Consider the following 17,680-nt stretch of genomic DNA (forward strand, 5'->3'; position numbering starts at 1 on the left):
CTTTCTGCTCCAGTTTCACATGAATACAGATTCGCTTGAGGAATAACTTTGCATTCTCAAATACCTTGAGTCAATTTGAAGCCACTAAGGAGCTTGTCAGTTGGGGAAATAAATAATCCTAACAGAAGATGTAATGGAAAGAGACTAAAGTTGCTTATTGACGCAGAAACACTGATTTCAGCAGGACTGGAAAGTTGTCGAGGAAAGAGTTACTTTTGACTTGTAAATTCATGATTCACAATTCTGTGGAAGATGCAAAGCAATTAGATGATTCAGAGTCAACTGGCTTAAAACTTAGTTTCCTTAAAGTTGTTACGAGTAGCTCCTCTAAATGACTGTGGAGGGTTGGACAAACACCCGGTGGCTTGGATTGGTTGAGGTGGGATGATGAGTTTCTGTTGGTGTCTGAGCCCAGGTTTTCTAATCCTGACCCAGAGTAATCTGCTCATTACAGACTGTCGGGGGTATTGATTTGAAATTTCAGCCTTTTGGAAAAGCTGTTCCACCCTCTGGACAGTTGGCCTGCAGGAGGAAGGAGGAGGAGGAGGAGGGTGTTATTCAATCTGTCTGAACACACACTCACCGTGAAGATAAGAAAGTGCAGCACATACACTTCTACCAAGGCACACAATTAGGCTGCATCTCAGAAGTGTGACCCTCACAAAACATGTTTTGTTTTGGGTTTTTTTATCCCAAAGACTTTGAAGGGACTCTTTGTGTATCTTTTGATGACAAAGCACTTTTGGGACACAGAGCCTGCCGCTGTTCCTCTTATGTCTTCCCTACGCGCATAATTATAAGACTCCTGGTGAGCCTCAGGCCACATATTGTAGTTTCTCATCAAGTTTGTTTTGGCCCAAGAGTGGTGTGTCAGCAGATATGTTTATAGACAGCATTTTGAGAGGCCACTCATTCACTCAAGTCTTTGTAGTAGCTGTCGGTTTTGACTGTGTCATGTTGAGCTTTAAGTTGAGTTCAAACTGGGATTGCCCAGTTTAAATGCTGGCAAAGTCTAGAAAGAGAGACGTAAATGTCCATATTTGTGCAATAGTTGAGGGGGTTAAGTGAAGGGGAGTGGAGGCAGAAACAAGAGAGAATGGGTTAACTCATCGGTCCTAAATAAAAACAAATGAAGTAAACATGTCGCAGGTTGGATACGTAACCCTACCCAGTCATGTTGAGTCATGTCTTTTGTGTACTTAATGAGAGACAAGTCACTCCTGTGGACTTTTATAGGTTTCTCCTTTTCTACGTGGTTCAGGAATTTGCTTTAATTTTTCTTCTTGCCCTCATTTCAATGAATTGATCATGAATAATTGTGTTGTCTGGTTTTTCAATACTAAAGGCACCTGCAGAGGAAAGAAAAACTGGCGATTCAAGTAGATGTAAAGCATGACTAATATCTCATGGATTTAAAAAAACAAAACAGCATTATGAGGCTCCTCCATGTTAGCCGATGGGACTAAGAAATTGCAATATACACCTCAAATATTTTGATTTGTTAATGTCATTGTGTTTTTTGGGGGCGATATATTTTTTGACTTCCCTAAAAGCTTTTAAACAGATTGACTTCAAGGTTGACTTGAATATGCTGTGTTGTGATTGACAACTGTTCCAAATGAGGGAGTCACTCTTGATTGGGTCAGGCAGGTGTTTGGGCGGGACCTGGAGCCTGTAGCACCAGTGGTCAACCTCCACTTCATCATAGTCACATTCCCTTGTTCGTTCACACAGTCACACACATGCCTGCACACTGGTGGCGATGGCCGCCAGGCAAGGTGCTCGACTTTCATTGGGAGCAACTTTGAGCAAATAGTGAAGGAGAGTTTGGGGTTCAAAACATCAATATTGGGATTAGATGATCAACTGAGATTTCGGATGTGCGAGAGATGCATTGTGCATTCCGTTGTAGAGTCATGCATTGTGCCTGGAGATACAGCATATTTTTTACTGCTATTCAGTGAATGACACAAGAATAAACACCATTTTCAATGTATTTTTACATCTGCTGTGGAGGGTTCAATCCAGACGAGATATATAGCTCAATTCCAAAGCCTATCCACCACAGCAGAGTCTCTGGGGTGCAGGAACAGTGTGTTGACTGGAATGAAAAGTGAATTAACCAAAAAGATTGAATAAAGGATTTGAACAGACTCTGACTAAATTAAATGCCATCCAAACTCCACTCTAGACATCCTGTATCCTCAGCTTATTTTTTCTCCAGCGAGCTAAATCTCAATCCAGGTGTTTATGTAAAGCCTCTAGTTGATGAACAAGGAGGGACACAGTCTGCAAGAGAGTGAAAGAGAGAGAGAAAGAGAGAGAAACAGAAGAGACAGAGAGACAGCAAGAGATTATAAGTCAGCCTGGCTTCTCTTCAGTTTGCTGAATGAGTATTTTCCACGCCGGTCTGTCCTCCCCTCTCCCATCTTTCTCAAGTTAACAGTGGCATGGACAGTATGTCTTGAATACGTCTGCACATGTGCTTCTTTGCCGTGTCAGATATTTTCTCAGATGAGTGGAAGTGAATTATACATTGAGGCTGGCACAGTTGAAACTCAAGCGTTGCTGCTTATGTAATAGCTGCTGTGGAAGTCATTTGCCTCGCTGTATTCCGCAGCACTCACTCTATGTGTGTGTTTATGTATCAGTGTGTGTTTTCATAGTTTGCCTAAGCTGTGATCAGTGATTTGAAGCTTTTTGACACGATGGACTTTTTCCTGATGAGTAAAAAACGGAAGTTGCCCAGTCGCTGCCTCTCCTTGGAGCTGCCTCACTTTATGGGGTCACGTTGTCAGTCAAAATGTGGTTGCTTTCAGGGTGAGATAACAGGCCCTTTCTCTCTGCTCTCTGCCCTCTGTTGAACTGAAACAATGGTCCTCCACTGTTCATACAGCCAGAGCAGCAGGGGGGGAAGGAAGGGAGGGTTTAGGAGGGAAAACTTAACTCTTCTTGCTGCTGGTGGGACAATGAAAAGTCATTATAGCCGGATTAAACTCCAGTAAACGCCATGCTAAAGCCCCAAACATGCTATGATAAGAAAGTACAGCTGGCCATAAGTGTGTGAAAGTCTGCTGGTCATCGATCCTAACGAACGGTAGCCCACTGGCCAAACTAATCCCTGTGTCTCTTCCATCGGCATTCTTGGTATTTCCAGTGTCTGCGGGTTTGACCACTGACCACCGCTGAATAACTTTCACTGGCTGGAAAACCTCCTGGAAAATCCAACATTGGTAGCGGAACAGAAATGTCAGCCATCCTCCTTTCTTTTCTTTTTTTTTTTTCCTTCCACAAGCTGTTAGCTCCATTTATTCCAGTGTTTCCAGCTGACTGTTAAAGGCTGCGCGCTGGCTCGTCAGTCAGTTTTGATCAGTTGAAATGTGTTGCAATAGCAAGGTAGTGTGGGAAACTGAAACACAAGAGAGCTGCTGATGAATCCTGGGTCAGATGCATGTCTCATTATCATAGTCGACCTATTTCAGGCAGTTTTCATCAGAGAAACATCTTGTAGAGCTGCTTATGTTTAGACATCATGGGGAGGTTTGTCCTCTCTGTGGAGCTGATTATCATTCCATACCGCCAGGCTGCATGTTTCCCCTTATTTTTAAACTTGACACAAAGCTGACATAATTTTTTTCAGGCATTAGTTTTTTTTTGTTTTTTGATCGATTTCATAAAAATAAAACAAGGCTGTCTTAATTTGTATTTATTTTCTTCAGAACTATTTAAATCCTCTTGTGCACTAACATCCAATATGTTAGCATCACATTGGCTCCCTATGACAAAAAAATGTTTATGGTGTTTTTGCATTGTAGAAATGATGTGACCAACAAACGCACGCGTGAACTTACAATAAGTGGAGGACATGCAAGGAGATGCCGCAATATGAGCATGAAGGCTGTGCAAGATTGGGCTCCTTTCAGCTCTCCCAGTGGATTATTTGTGAATGGAATCACAAAAGAATCGGCCACAGTGATCAATGTAGAGGCAGGTGCTTCTTGTGGTTTTTCTACTTAAATAAATTATATTTGTATCATAATTCTGGGAAAATTAAAGTGAAAATCAACTGTAGAGCAGATCCTGAGACCGAGGCAAGATAGAAAATATAACTGAACTTATTATAACTTAAATTAATCATTGTCAGGTCCAAAGAACAATTTTTCAAAGTGTGTGTGTGTGTAACTGTGTGCATGCATGTGGAAAATTAGTGAGATAGTCTGGGCTTTGGTTTGTCCACTCTTCACCGTCCGAATTAAGGCCAGATGCTTTGAGAAGCTAAAGAGCCAACCTGTCCGCTGTCAGACTGCCACACACACAAGCAACACCCTCACAAACTCACTCATTCACCCATTCACTCCCTCTTTCTCTCCCTTCCCTCCCACTCCTTCCTGTGTTCTTATCACCACCCCCCCCCCCCCCCCCCCCCCCCCACCCCCCGCATTAAAAAAGTGGGCCTCTGCTGCCATGGAAACATTTCTAAACAGAGGCGGAGGGTGAAGTCTGCAGCAGCAACAAGTTGATTGTAAAAGAAGTAGAAGGGGAAAAAAGCGGGACTAAAGAAGGACCTATTGCCAATTACTTCTCCACAAACTCACTTTTTTGTTGTTTTTTTCTAGAATTTCTCCAATTTGTTTCACCAAAGAAAACACGCTTTAATGGAGTCACAGCTTAGCAGGGAGAACTTTTGTTCAAAGTTACAATGTCAACCATGTTACACGGCCAAAGACGGACAATATCTCTGTGACTTGAGTGAAAAGAGATTTGGCACTGGGGCGGGAGGCTGAGAAAGTTTGCATTCAGTCGTCTCAAACCCACACACACACACACACACTGGGCCATGTGGGGGAAGGTGACAGTGAGCCACCAGTCAGACACACAGTCATTGTGTTGGAATGGAGGCATGATATAACCGCAGGTCTCCTGGCTAAACATTAAACGACTCCTCTCACTTAACAGTGGAGTCGGCTGACTTCATCACAATACCATTTTCTTGGTTTTATTGTTGCGTTTCGGTGAATAGACGCATGACAAATAAATGGTGGAGGAGATTAGGCGTGGATTGATTGCCTTGCTGAGGTATTGTGTGTGCGTGCGTGTGCGTGCCCGTGTGCTGCAGCCTTGCCCGTTCTTGTGGATTTTTCCTTCATCAGCAGCCATCGAGGATTATTATGACTCACCTGTAGCCTCCTAATATCTTTCCTCATCCACCAGGATCACTGATCTCAGGATTTATCAAGGCCACCCATGTTTTGTACACCAAAGTGACAGATTTCTGCTTTTAACTCCTTATCACAGTATCTCAATGATTGACTTTACTTTGAAGGCTCAAACTATTTGAATATTATCAGTGACTAGTGTTTCCATGAAACTGTCCTGTGCAGTGGCCACCCATCAAAGCCGAGGAAACGTTATACTGGGGCATTTTCCTTGAATGGTTGTTATTACTGCCGGCATACTGATACTTTTGCCCTCGTCCGCACGGTGCTGACTTTGAACTGACAATGTTATTCTTTCCACCTGTTGCTCTCACCTTCATACTTGCTTCGGGTTCGGTTAGTCACGCTGTGGTGGTGCTGTTAAGGAATGGGAGGATGAAGATCTAACCGTATAGACCAGTGTGCAGGGAGCAGCATGGAAGTTAAGGGAGTGGTGGAGAAGAAAGGATGACAGGAGATAAATAATCCAGCAAAGGAAACAAGGAAGTGACTATACGGATGAAAATCAGCAGGAAATGGAGAGAGGATGAAAGTGGAACGAAGCGAGACTGTAAATAGGCCTATTTTGTCAGGGAGACGTCAGTTTGATCAGTAATTAAAGCTGCAGTGATCAATATTTTCTTTCCTGGAATGGATTAAATTTAACAACAGCAACAATGTCCAGTGATAAACTACAGATTCAACTGCTTTCACTTTAACTGGTTTAAATGTTGTCTTGAGTTGATAGATGTGAAAATCAAAATTTGATGACCTCAGATCAGACAAAGTCTCATTCCCATTTAGTTTCTCACCCAGGTTGGGAACCCCGGATGAGAGGATAGGCCCCTAATTTAAAACAAATGTTGTGCAAGATGGTTTTGTTTTTGTTGGTTAATAATACTAATTAAAATGATTTAAAGCAAAACAAAACCTTTCATTCATTGTTTTTATCTTCATGGACACACAACTAATGGACACACACTTTTCTAGTTAGTTCATTGTTCATGTTTAAAGTAGATAAAGTAGATATCCATAATTTGTTACAAGAAAATGGAGGAAGGACAAATCCTTAAGGCTGGTATAAGTGTTGATTACTCAGCAGTGGAAGAGATGGTCTAAAAGATTGAAAGCTCAAACCCACTGTGTCTCTTTGCTTGCTTAATAACGACCTAACAAGATTCTCAGTGTCTGGTATTCCAAAGAGCTCAGGGCTTATTTTGGATTGCCTGTTATTGCAAAATCCCCTAAAACCCCATCTGGGACCCCCAACCAGCCTGCCATTGTGTTCTCGCCTCTGACCCCCTTTAATTTTTTCCTCCTTATCTTCACTTTTCTGACTCCGTCCCAACCCCAGTCGAGTCTGAGCAGCTCAGAGGTTTCGTGTGACTGCAAGCGACTGCTGTTGCGGAATAATGGGCTTCCTTTCCTGGGCAGCAGTGGCGCTATAACAGACTTATCATAACGGGATTATGTCCCCGTCACAGAACCCACTTCTGGATCTTGTTAGAGAGCTACCTGGGAACCTCTTTCTTCTGTCCGTCCTGCTCTCACTCATGGTGGGCCGGTCGGTGCCACATGAAGAGTAAACCCTCACAAGCACTCGGTGTACTTCCAGTCCATGTTGGAAGCAGTGAGGCTGCCTTAAAGTGATTTGGCATCATTTAATAGTTTTTGAGTGTCAGGATGTGGTAGAACGTGCCCCTGGGTTGACCCTGTAATAGCTGGCTGAGATACTATTGGAGTTTATTTTGGAGCATCGAATCAAATGCCTCACTGACAAAAACACCTCATGAAAGACTATCAGAATGATTTCAGGCACTTGAGATGTTTGTCTATTTTTAGAGGCAATGGCTGTTTTTTCTCCGCCTGTCTTGTGCTGCTGACAGCAGAGGCGTACACATGTAATGAGGCAGGTGGAAGAAGTAGTGAGGGCGAATGGAGGGACGGTGGGAAAAAAATGTAGACTTTCTCAGTGGAATGCACCTCAGATGAGGAGGGCCAGTGAGCAACATCAGAGGTGGAAATTAGCTTTTGAGATTTGTTGCCCGAGTACCCAGAACAAAGGCCCATCCCTAGGAGGTCACAGGGGTGGGAGTGTGGAATCAGACCCGCTCCCCTTCACCCATCGGGGGGTCACAGGGTAAGGGCTAAACTAGGAGGGGGGGGGGGGGGGGGGGGGGGGTCATGCTTGACGGTCGCAAAGGGTTGTTAATTCTATTATCCCTGCATGAGAGGTCCTTGTCAGAGAGTGGGAGTGAAGAGTAGGAGGGGGTGGCTGGATAAAAGGTGAAAGGAGGTGATTATTTTGGCATGGGACTTGATCACATACCATAAATATCTCCAGCTCCTTGACTCATGTGTACTAAAGTCAGTCTCGTCTCTTTGACTCCTTCCTTTGCTCTTTGTCATGTTCGAGCAGACATGTTCACAGTTTATTCAGTCAAGAACTGAAACGCCCCCCCCCCCCTTGACTAATCAGGAATGATCAGATAAACCCTTTATGGGTTGACAAATTTCTCTGGTTATATATCAAAAGATCATGTAGAATTTTAATTGTGAATTATTAGTCTAGTTTGATAAAAAAAAAAAAAAAAACCTGACCACTTATAGATGCCTCTCTTTTTGTTTTCCTCATGCATTTTATCTCTGCATCTCACTGGTTTTCTTGCTTTCGAATACTTTGAATAAGCGTTTTTATATAAATTACTCAACCATCAATTGAAATTAAACTGATTCTACTCAGCCACACCAAGGGTAATAATTGTTAAGGGTATTTTATAACACCCTGGAGTTCAATTCCTGTGTATTCTCATGACACATGTGAAGAGTCACTACCTGCTGTAGTCGTTGTTGTTGAGTCACCTGATTCAAAATGATACCAAAACACTCTGCAAAGTCTTTGTCATATTGTTCATCAGCATGAGAAGCCCATTGCATTTGTACATTTGTTTTTAATGATCAAGGAAATGGATTTCAACTTTATTAAGAGGCTAAGAGCACCTTATCAGTCCCCAGAAGTCTACTTGTTTGGATTCTTTTGGTCCCTACTTTTTATAAACTCAGTAAGTGGTGTAGTGGGTAGCCTTTTCACTTCACAGTAAGACAAATCCTCAGTTATAGAGTCTAGGCCTTTCTCTATAGGGTTTCCATGGTCTCACATGTGGGGTTTTTCTTTGTGTACACAATTCTTGTGCCACAGTTCAGAAACATGAGTTTTCAAACAAGGTTCAATCATGTCTCAAAAATTGGCTGTTTGTGTGAATGTAAGTGGTTGTATGACCAGTGATGTTAAGCGAAAGTTAAAGGTGGATGGCAATTTATTTGATGAGGACAGTGTCAACAATTAACAGAAAAATATTGTAGTTAAGCCAGATTCAGTCCAAACTGGGGAATTTTCATCTTTTTAAAAAAGAATTATAATAAATTAGCGTCATGACTATAAAATTAAAAAAAAGCCAACTAGTATAGCCTAAGCCAGAGAGAGAATTGATCCCTCTGTTAAATAATGTTGCCTCTTTGTTTACTGTTACTAAAAAGTGTATCCAAACATTGTCTGACATGAGGAACTTGTAGCATCTCTTATGGAAATTCTAAATTGTGTAATTTGTAAAATATAGCAGACAGTGCAAATGTGTGATGAAGTTATGATAAATGCATTTAATGTGCGATCATATGAAATGTGCTGAATATCCGAGTAATGTTTAATGAATGTGTAATTAATGTCACTACACTCCAGACCATTTCAATCACCTACAGGATAAATTCAAAAAAACAACAGCTTCTACTCTGTGGTTTATAGGACGCTCTTGTAGGAGAATAAGCCTTAAAGGAATCTGGCAGTGATCTTGTTAATCATCGTCTCTTGTTTCACTCCTGTCAGTTTTGGTGTTTACTGTGTCTCTGAGGCTTTAGATTTTATTTGTAGGAAGACTGATGTGCACCTTGATGCATTGGTTTTGAGTGAATGGGTGTTCATGCCCTGCTTGTCTACGAGTATCAGTATGACCGCTGGAGCTCTGGCAGACTGTGTATGCAGCCACGGCACCAAAGGATTATTCCACTTGGCCAGACAGGTTTTAGCTTGGCACAGCCAGCCGAGGATATGTTTCCCCTCCGTGTCCCCCTTGGCTACTAACACTGATAATACTATCTGCAAACGGAAGACTTAATCTGCTGCCACTTATTGTATTAATATTATCAAGTCATGTTTCTCCTCTTAAAATAGCGTGACAACTGAGTGAAGCTGTTATTAATAATCTCTTCAAAGGTTCCGCCTCCTTTTGGGAGGGGGGGGGGCTGTTTGTGATCAAGGTGAAGCTACTACATTTTCAGAAGTCGTGCACAGATGACTGCTCGCAGGTTTTCAGACGAGGACATTAAGGAGAATCACAGAGCAGCTGCAGATGGTGATGAGAGTGATTCACCCTCTTTCTCTCCGTCTGCTAAATCCATCCTTTTTTCTCCTAATGTCTCCGTATTGACGTTGCAATTAGAAAGGTGGCATTGTATGTAAATTTGTTTTTAATGTGAATATAACTCGTTCAATAATGACGCCATGAACAAGTCAGGATGATTATAAAATCATCGTCTTCTTATTTATAAAAAAAAGTCAAATTTAAATACATGATCATGCATTAACATGCTAATACTTGCTACTTGAAATACACAAAACGATGTAGTTTTAGCTCTCTTTAATTAGATTAGTGTTTCGTCTAACCTCAGGGCTTCCTCCTGCACTCTAATTATATGAGACAATATTGTGCATGTGATTGCACTAGTGTGTGTATTTGTGCGATTCAGTGTGTGCTTAACACAAGCTCATCAGGATGATATTTGTTTTGTTAGTGTTATACTGTAGATTATGAATCTACCCTCTAAGTTGGCATCATATTTTTGATTTTGATTTTTGATACCTGAAAAAACTGTGGAGTCAGTCTTGATGAACATCTTATAGATCCAGATGATCAAATACAAAATAAATACAATTTGTGATATAAACACCCAGTCCCTCTATGTCAGAATAATATGGATAATTATAATACTAATTTTGCAGACATCAGGTATTATAGGTGTAGTTGATTCTTCCAACATTGTTTTCTTCACATTTGTTGTATCCAAAACATTTACCAACTAAAACCCTGCAGTTTAATCTAGTCACTGGTGTCATTGTACTGTAGTGAAATATTTAGAAGTTTAGATTTTTTTCCAGTCAGTATCATCACTTTATCTTCATGCATTGCTGTGTTGACACAATCCAGACTGCTGCAGTGGTATTGGACTGGTTTTCTCCACAGTGCTGCTATGTGCAGCGGTCTGTGCCGGAGCATTGTGTCAGCCTATTTTATGCACAATATGATTTCATGCCAGTGTTTTTTTTCAAGGGAAGGCAGACTAAAGAATCACACAATCAGAATCTGTCACTACTACGTCACCAGCAGTTTGGAGATTATTATGTCTATTGCATTTTGAATGAAAAGTCTTATGCATGAATGCAACCGTTCAAGAGACCACATGTAATAGTCCCATCTGTTGCATTCGGAGTGTAAATTTTACATTTTCATCCTCTCTCACCAGTGTGTGTGGTGTGTCTGACGCTGTCAGGCTACCATGGCTCTGGTTCAGGCGCTACCTGTGACTGTGAGTGACCACCCCAACCCAGGTCTTGACGTCCAGCAGTGTGGGCAGCTGTCGTCCCACTCCTCCTCCAGTACCTGCGGGCCCTGTGGGTCTGAAACGGCCATGGGCTCTGTCAGCAGTCTCATTTCGGGGCGGACGTACCAGGAGAGACACTGCAGGGCTGCCAGTGAATTCAGCAGCAAACCCCGCCGCTCCACACCGGCTACCAGCTGCTTCAGGCTCCAGGATAACACCCTCCGGAGCGGGAGCTCCCTGGAGCAACTGCTTGTTATCAGCAACCAATCTCAGCCTCAGGCCCAGGTTCTGCCTCCGCCGCTACCCACCAAGAGGCATCCCCGGCCTGGAAACTCTGCCGGTGCGAGTGGTGGTGTGGTGGTCCCTGGTTCAGTCCCTGGTTCAGTCCCTGGTGTAGTCCCTGGTGTAGTCCCTGGTGCAGTTCCTGTTGCAGTAGGTGGCTGCACAAATGGGAACTTTGGGTTTGTGTGTGATGAGGCAGCAGTTGGAGATTGGAACGACAACCTGGTGCTGACCGCTGCAAGCCCCTGTAGTGACTCAGAAGACCAAAGGGACAACAGAACTCTGAACGGCAACATCGGTGGACCTCCTCCAAAACTCATCCCAGTGTCTGGACAGCTGGAGAAGGTGAGGTATTCATCTGACTGTCAAACCTCAAATATCAACATTACAAGGTCTTATCAATATTGATATCAGTTTTGTTTTAATTTAACTTAAATGCCAAGCTATGTAGTTCTTCAAAAGTCCAAAACATCCTCTGTTTGGTTCACTTACAGCTCTTTGGCCAATTCTACCTTCAGACTTCTATTTGGCTTTAACTGGACTGCATCAGTGAACGTTTGGTAGCACACTGTTTCAAACGAGACTTGTTTGGCACAGATGGCACCATTATACTTCCATAAATGGTCAACACCAAACATTATCAACAACAACACTAGCAATCCCACTTGGTTCCATTTTAACTGTGTGAACAACCCTTAATGTCACCGTGATTTGCATCATATAACTTGCAAGACCTCTTTCCACATTGTGGTCTGAACAAAGCACAAACACTTCCTCACTGGAACTCTTTAAAAGACCTTCAGCAGGACAATGAATCCTGACTGTGACCTCTGATGATCATATATTTATTGTCATGTTCAATTACAGCTAAAGATTACACACACATACATTTATTACCATAGCTGGGTAGATTTCTGCGGCCTGTTTTATAGTGAATTACTATGCTGTCTAATTGGCTATTTATTTCCATCGATCCAGAGCGAAGCTTAATCAGAGGCCCGACAGGTTTGGATGGATCATTTGACAGCTAATCACCTTGCAGACACGTAATGATCAGTGTCGAAGCTCACTTGGGTTTAGTAACGTCTTCATTCAACCGTGAGGAAGATAATTAAGAAAATGCTTACAGAACAAAAGTGGCTTTCACCCCCTGCATCTTTGTCTCATCTCTTCCTCCGCTCTCCTCTCTGCCTTCTGTTTCTGTGCCCTTTAATCTGATTTTCTCTGTCCTCTCCTTTTTTATGTGCTGCCTCTCTTTGCCGTCTATCTTAGAGGATAGGAATAGCATTATGAAAATTGCTTAATGAAGCCCATGAATCTCAATTAAATCAAATCAAACAGATCAGAGCCTGGTTTAGGGACCTGCCAGCATATCAATCACCCTTCTCTAATGAGTTTTACTCAGCCGTTGCTAATTAGCACAGATGAACGTTTGTCAGAAAATAATGCTGGTGTGTTTTGTTCTTATAACTTTGAACTTGTAGAACATGGAGAAAGTGCTGATCCGTCCGACAGCGTTCAAACCTGTCATCCCCAAGAATCGCCACTCAGTGCAGTACCTGTCGCCACGGCCAGGAGGAAGCTGTATGTCCGAAAGCCAGGCCAGCCTAAACCTCCTGCTGCCCCTCGCAGCGTCCAATAGCACCTCTGGGACAATCGCGAATGGTGGAAGCAGCAGTTCCAGCTCTGAAGGGAAACGTAACTCCTACAGCGGCGGTCGCAATGCTCGGAGCAGCCAGTCTTGCTCCATGTCGGATTCAGGAAGGAACTCGCTCTCCAGCCTCCCCACTCACAGCAGCACAGGCTACAGTCTGGCCCCCAGTGAAGGCTCCAGCTCCGGGTCGGGCTCCGGAGGACAGCTGGAACCTGCGGCCGGACTCAGCCGGAACACTTCAGGTGGGACTGGGAGCCATGGTCACGGTAACTCAGACAGTGGACGTTCCTCGTCCAGCAAGAGCACAGGCTCGGGGTCGCTGAGCGGGCGCGGGCAGCCCTTGTCGGACAGCGGGTCCTGTGGACACTCGCCACCACCTGTGGAGGGCTACGAAGCCGTCGTGAAGGAGCTGGAGGAGAAGCTGAGGGAGCGAGACCTGGAGCTTCAGCAACTACGAGAAAATCTGGACGAGAATGAAGCCGCCATCTGCCAGGTGAGACATGGTGGCCTCCAGACATTTGCTCCCAAAATCTGAAATAAACTAACGTTTGACCTCTGTTGAAGGTGTACGAAGAAAAACAGCGTCGCTGTGAGCGAGAGATGGAGGAGCTGAGACAGAGCTGTGCCACTAAGATGAAGCAGGCTTCCCAGAAGGCCCAGAGAGCACAGCAGGTGCTACAGTTACAGGTACGCTAACGAATCAAAAAAATGGTGTTGTGTTGCTCTCGTTTTTTTACACAGAAATTTACAGTGTATTTATTTTCTGCTACTGAATTTATGTCATGCTTAATTGTTAAGCCATGTTGGCTTTTTTGTTGTAGTCTGTTAAAAACCTTGTTTTGTTTTCAGGTTTTCCAGCTCCAGCAAGAGAAGAAAAAGCTACAGGAGGACTTTTCCTCCCTGCTGCAGGACCGAGAGACGCTGGAAAGGAGATGTGCCACGATCCAGAGGGAGCAGACCCAGCTGGGGCCACGCCTGGAGGAGACAAAGTGGGAAGTGAGTCTGACACGGGGAAGCTGTGAAGTCATGGTTAAATGTCCCGCCTGTGAACATCTCTGTTTGAGTCGGCCATAGGCGGCTGCCTACTACCCTGCTCTCTCTCACCTGTTTGGTTTTTTTCCCACTCAGGTGTGTCAGAAGACGGGAGAAATCTCCCTCCTGAAGCAGCAGCTGAAAGAAATCCAGTCTGAGCTCAGCCAGAAGGCAGGAGACATTGTGGTTTTGAAGGCCCAGCTCAGAGAAGCTCGCTCTGAACTGCAAGCGAGTCAGATTCGGTCCCAGGAGGCACAGACGGCCCTACGAACGCGCTCTCTGGAGCTGGAAGTCTGCGAGAACGAACTCCAGAGGCGCAAGAGCGAAGCCGAGCTGCTTCGGGAGAAAGTGGGCCGCTTGGAAGAGGAGTCGTCCCGACTCCACAACACCCTGTCCTGTCACGGTGGAATGTCGCTACCTGGAAACGGAAGCATGAAGGGTCAATGCATGGCTCTCTCCCACCAACAGGTCAGAGGCGTTATAGGAAGGGGCGGTCCCAGCCCCTGTGTGTACCGTGACGGAGAGGAAACTCATCTGGTTTGGGGAGGCGAGAGTGATGAAGCCAAGGCACAGAGGCAGAATGCAGAAACATTGTTGGGACTAAGGCAACATGTACGTATACTTTTAGCACCTTTTCGAGCTGAAAGTGACAAAAACAAAATTGTGCGATAATTAAAAGTAAACTACTGAAACTGTATTCACCCAAAGGATAGAGTTGATAGGTGCAGATCTTTAAATAAGTGGATGATTTATGTGTACATTTATCTGAGACTATTTTCAATTTTTCAACTGGATCATCAATAATAAGTGTATGCTTTATTTATATGAAGCACACAATCACAATGCTAGTGCATTTTGCTGTTTCTAAATTACTTTTTTTTTTTTTTTTTTAACTCCAGTAGTTTGAATGCCCAAAAATTATAGTTTCTTAATAAATCATAGATAGCAGTGCATTGCCCATAACATCATAAGGCAATGCAAGATTATTTCTTCAGGACTGTTGGGAACCTAGGCAATTTAAAGTGCTGCACTTTCTAACACAACATTAAGAAGCACTGTAAAACTGCAAAATACAAAATGACAAAAGCTAAAATGGTCAAACTCGTCCACCGTTGTTTCGAGGAGCCACACGAGCTTGCATCGCAGATGAAAGCCTCCTAAAAATAGATTGAAAGAATAAACAAAGATGACCTTTTCTTCCTCTGTGTAAAAGACAGTGAAGGCGTGTTTTGAGCACCGCCATCATAGTGCATGATACTATTCACCTTTGAAGTGGCCAGAAAACACTACACATCGACAAGGCCTGATTGTTTGGAGTCTAATAAAAACAAAAATCACTGCTTCAGCATATCAGTGAATCACGTCTCATTCAAGCCCACCACTGACATCAAGTAAAAGTGTGTTTGAAAAAGTTACGAAAGTCTTTTTTTTCCCCCCTTACTTTAATTAAAATTTTATTTACTGAAAATGTATTACACATAAACTGAAATGTCTCGAAATCAAAAATTCAGTATTTCACAAGGTTATTATATGTATTTTACCCAGAGGCCATAATTAAACCTTTTGAAAAGTAATTTTGACCCTTTTTAGTTTGTATGGTTTCAGTGTAGAAACAACCGAAATGGAATTAGATTTTTTTTGGGGGGGGGGCGATGCACTTGTATGTATGCGACTTTAACAACTGTTATAAACAAGAAGATGTGCTGTTTTTGAGCTGGATAATGTGTCTTTCAAATAAAGGAGCAATGTAACGGTGCTGTTTCTCTCTTTTCCTCAGGTGGATCGGCTGAAGGCTGAGCTCATTTATGAGAGGAGGACGGGTGAGGAGCAACTGTCACGGTTCGAGGATGAGAGAAGAGTGTGGCAGGAGGAGAAGGAAAAGGTAGAAATGAAAAATATGCGGTGGTGACTGAAAATATGTTCGATCACACTCTTACAATGTTCTTTTGATTGTTTCTGATTCAACTACATGCTGTTTTTCTTTCAAACCAGGTGATTCGCTACCAGAAGCAGCTGCAGCAGAACTACATCCAGATGTACCGCCGCAACCGCGATCTGGAGAGAGTGATGCGGGAGTTGAGTTTGGAGCTGGAGAACAGGGACATGGAGGACTACGAAGTCCACAGTGGCAGTAATGACATCCACTTTGAGGAAATCACTGCCACCGAGATCTAAACACACTCACACCCCTTTACAAGAAAACGTGCACAGGAACATGGAAACACATCTCACAGAGGACTCAGTAGGTGTCAACCAGTTATTGAACTCCGGGCCAAATACTGCACTAACTTCAACATGGCTTTATGTGGACCACCAAGCGAGCTTTCACCTCTCGTCACTGTCGAAACGGAGATCTCCCAAAGGTGCATTCTTACTTCCAACTATCAGAGAAGTACTAAAAAAAAAAAAGATCCTTATAACGTGTCTCCCAAAACACTTTTTATGGGTTTTTATTCCACTACAAAGCCAGCACAAAGACTTCTTCCATGTGTGGGAGCAAAGAGGAGGTGAAAAAGTGTTTCTTTCTCAGACCACGTTCAAATCAGGGTATTAGAAAATCAATGGGAACTTACAGCAAAAAAACAACAAGTTATTACGCATCAAGCAATCCAGTCAAAGCGCAGTCACAACTTATCTTGCTAGCACATGATGTTAAAGACACGGCCACCAGCATGCGTGTATTCAATGAATCAACACAGCAGTTCAGTCAGTCACCACCGCTGTTCTCTATGAATGATGACCTCCTCACTCGAACATCAAACCACTGCTCCACTGTTATTATCTACTGTATGTCATCTGGATTTTACAGCACCAACTGGTCTTTTTAAAAGTGTAAAATAACATATCTGGTTGTTTTGCAGGGTTTCTCTCAATGACTTTTAAAAGGAATGTATTGTCACTACAGTGAAATGCAGTAAAAAAAAAAAAAGGGGGGTGGGGGGGGGGGGGGGGTGTCATCATCAAAACAGCTGTTATTTTTGCACAACTTCCTGCTGTTTATTTTGGTATACGACTGTTTTCTTGAAAATCCTCAAACGTAAACAAAACCAATTCTGACATGCGTCTCTCACTTTGCTTACATGTGGACATCCTATTCTCTCTCTGCCTCAAACTGTCAAGGACAACAGAAACCAAATGCTGAGACAAAGTGTTTTTATTTGAAGTCTGCTCACGTTTTCTCGACCACCAACAGTTGCACTCGATCGGTGTGTAAACTTGCTCCTTCACCGCAGCCAGCTCTGATATCAATATTTATATTTTACAAATATTCAGCACGAGGACGTGGGCTGCAGCATGGCAGATATCACTGGGATGCTGCTGATTCCCCTCACCCACTGTCTTTTTTTTCTGACTTTCTCTTTACGTCTGCTCTCTTTTGTCTGCTTCTTACTAGACTATTTTTATACCAGGAAAAAAAAAGCAAAAAAAAAAAAGCACCTCAGCATTCAGTATCAGGAAGCTAAATATAGAGCATATTTACAGTATTACGGTTTGGTTGTGACGTCACAAGAGATTTAAGCCAGTGTTTGAACTGCAGGCATGCTTGTTCAGAGTTTCCGTTTATTTCCGCCCTCACTCCCCATTAGTGCTCTTTATGTAGCTCTTGGTAACCCGAAGCCAAATAACACTTTTAAAGTCTTCCCAGTCCCCCCACACCCCCACCCCCACCCCCACACCCACCCCCCCTCCTGCCTACACTATAAACTTCACTGACTGCTATACAGGTAGTGAGGCTGGCATGCCTGCATGTCTTTGTTATATGAGATTTCTGAAGAAAACCCTGGGTCAGATAACAGAGGGATGAGTTTGCAGAGGCAGTGGCTCCAGCTCTGAATGTCCAGACGCCCCCTCAAACATGAACGGG

General features: G+C 43.3%; 1 protein-coding gene across 2 annotated transcripts in view; it reads left to right on the top strand.

Annotated features, from left to right (window-relative positions):
- Positions 1–17,226, top strand: part of lzts2a (leucine zipper, putative tumor suppressor 2a) — a 40,584-nt gene extending 23,358 nt beyond the window's left edge. For both annotated transcript variants that reach the window (XM_080481345.1, XM_080481346.1), the window contains 7 exons: positions 10,770–11,474; positions 12,614–13,276; positions 13,348–13,470; positions 13,633–13,779; positions 13,912–14,427; positions 15,593–15,697; positions 15,808–17,226. In XM_080481345.1, coding sequence (XP_080337471.1) covers positions 10,803–11,474; positions 12,614–13,276; positions 13,348–13,470; positions 13,633–13,779; positions 13,912–14,427; positions 15,593–15,697; positions 15,808–15,990 — 2,409 coding nt within the window. In that variant the 5' untranslated portion in view covers positions 10,770–10,802 and the 3' untranslated portion in view covers positions 15,991–17,226. The remainder of the gene's footprint in view (positions 1–10,769; positions 11,475–12,613; positions 13,277–13,347; positions 13,471–13,632; positions 13,780–13,911; positions 14,428–15,592; positions 15,698–15,807) is intronic.
- Positions 17,227–17,680: the final 454 nt, after the last annotated feature.

Source organism: Lipophrys pholis (genome assembly GCF_963383615.2).
Source record: "Lipophrys pholis genome assembly, chromosome: 15".
Taxonomy (NCBI): Eukaryota; Metazoa; Chordata; class Actinopteri; order Blenniiformes; family Blenniidae; genus Lipophrys; species Lipophrys pholis.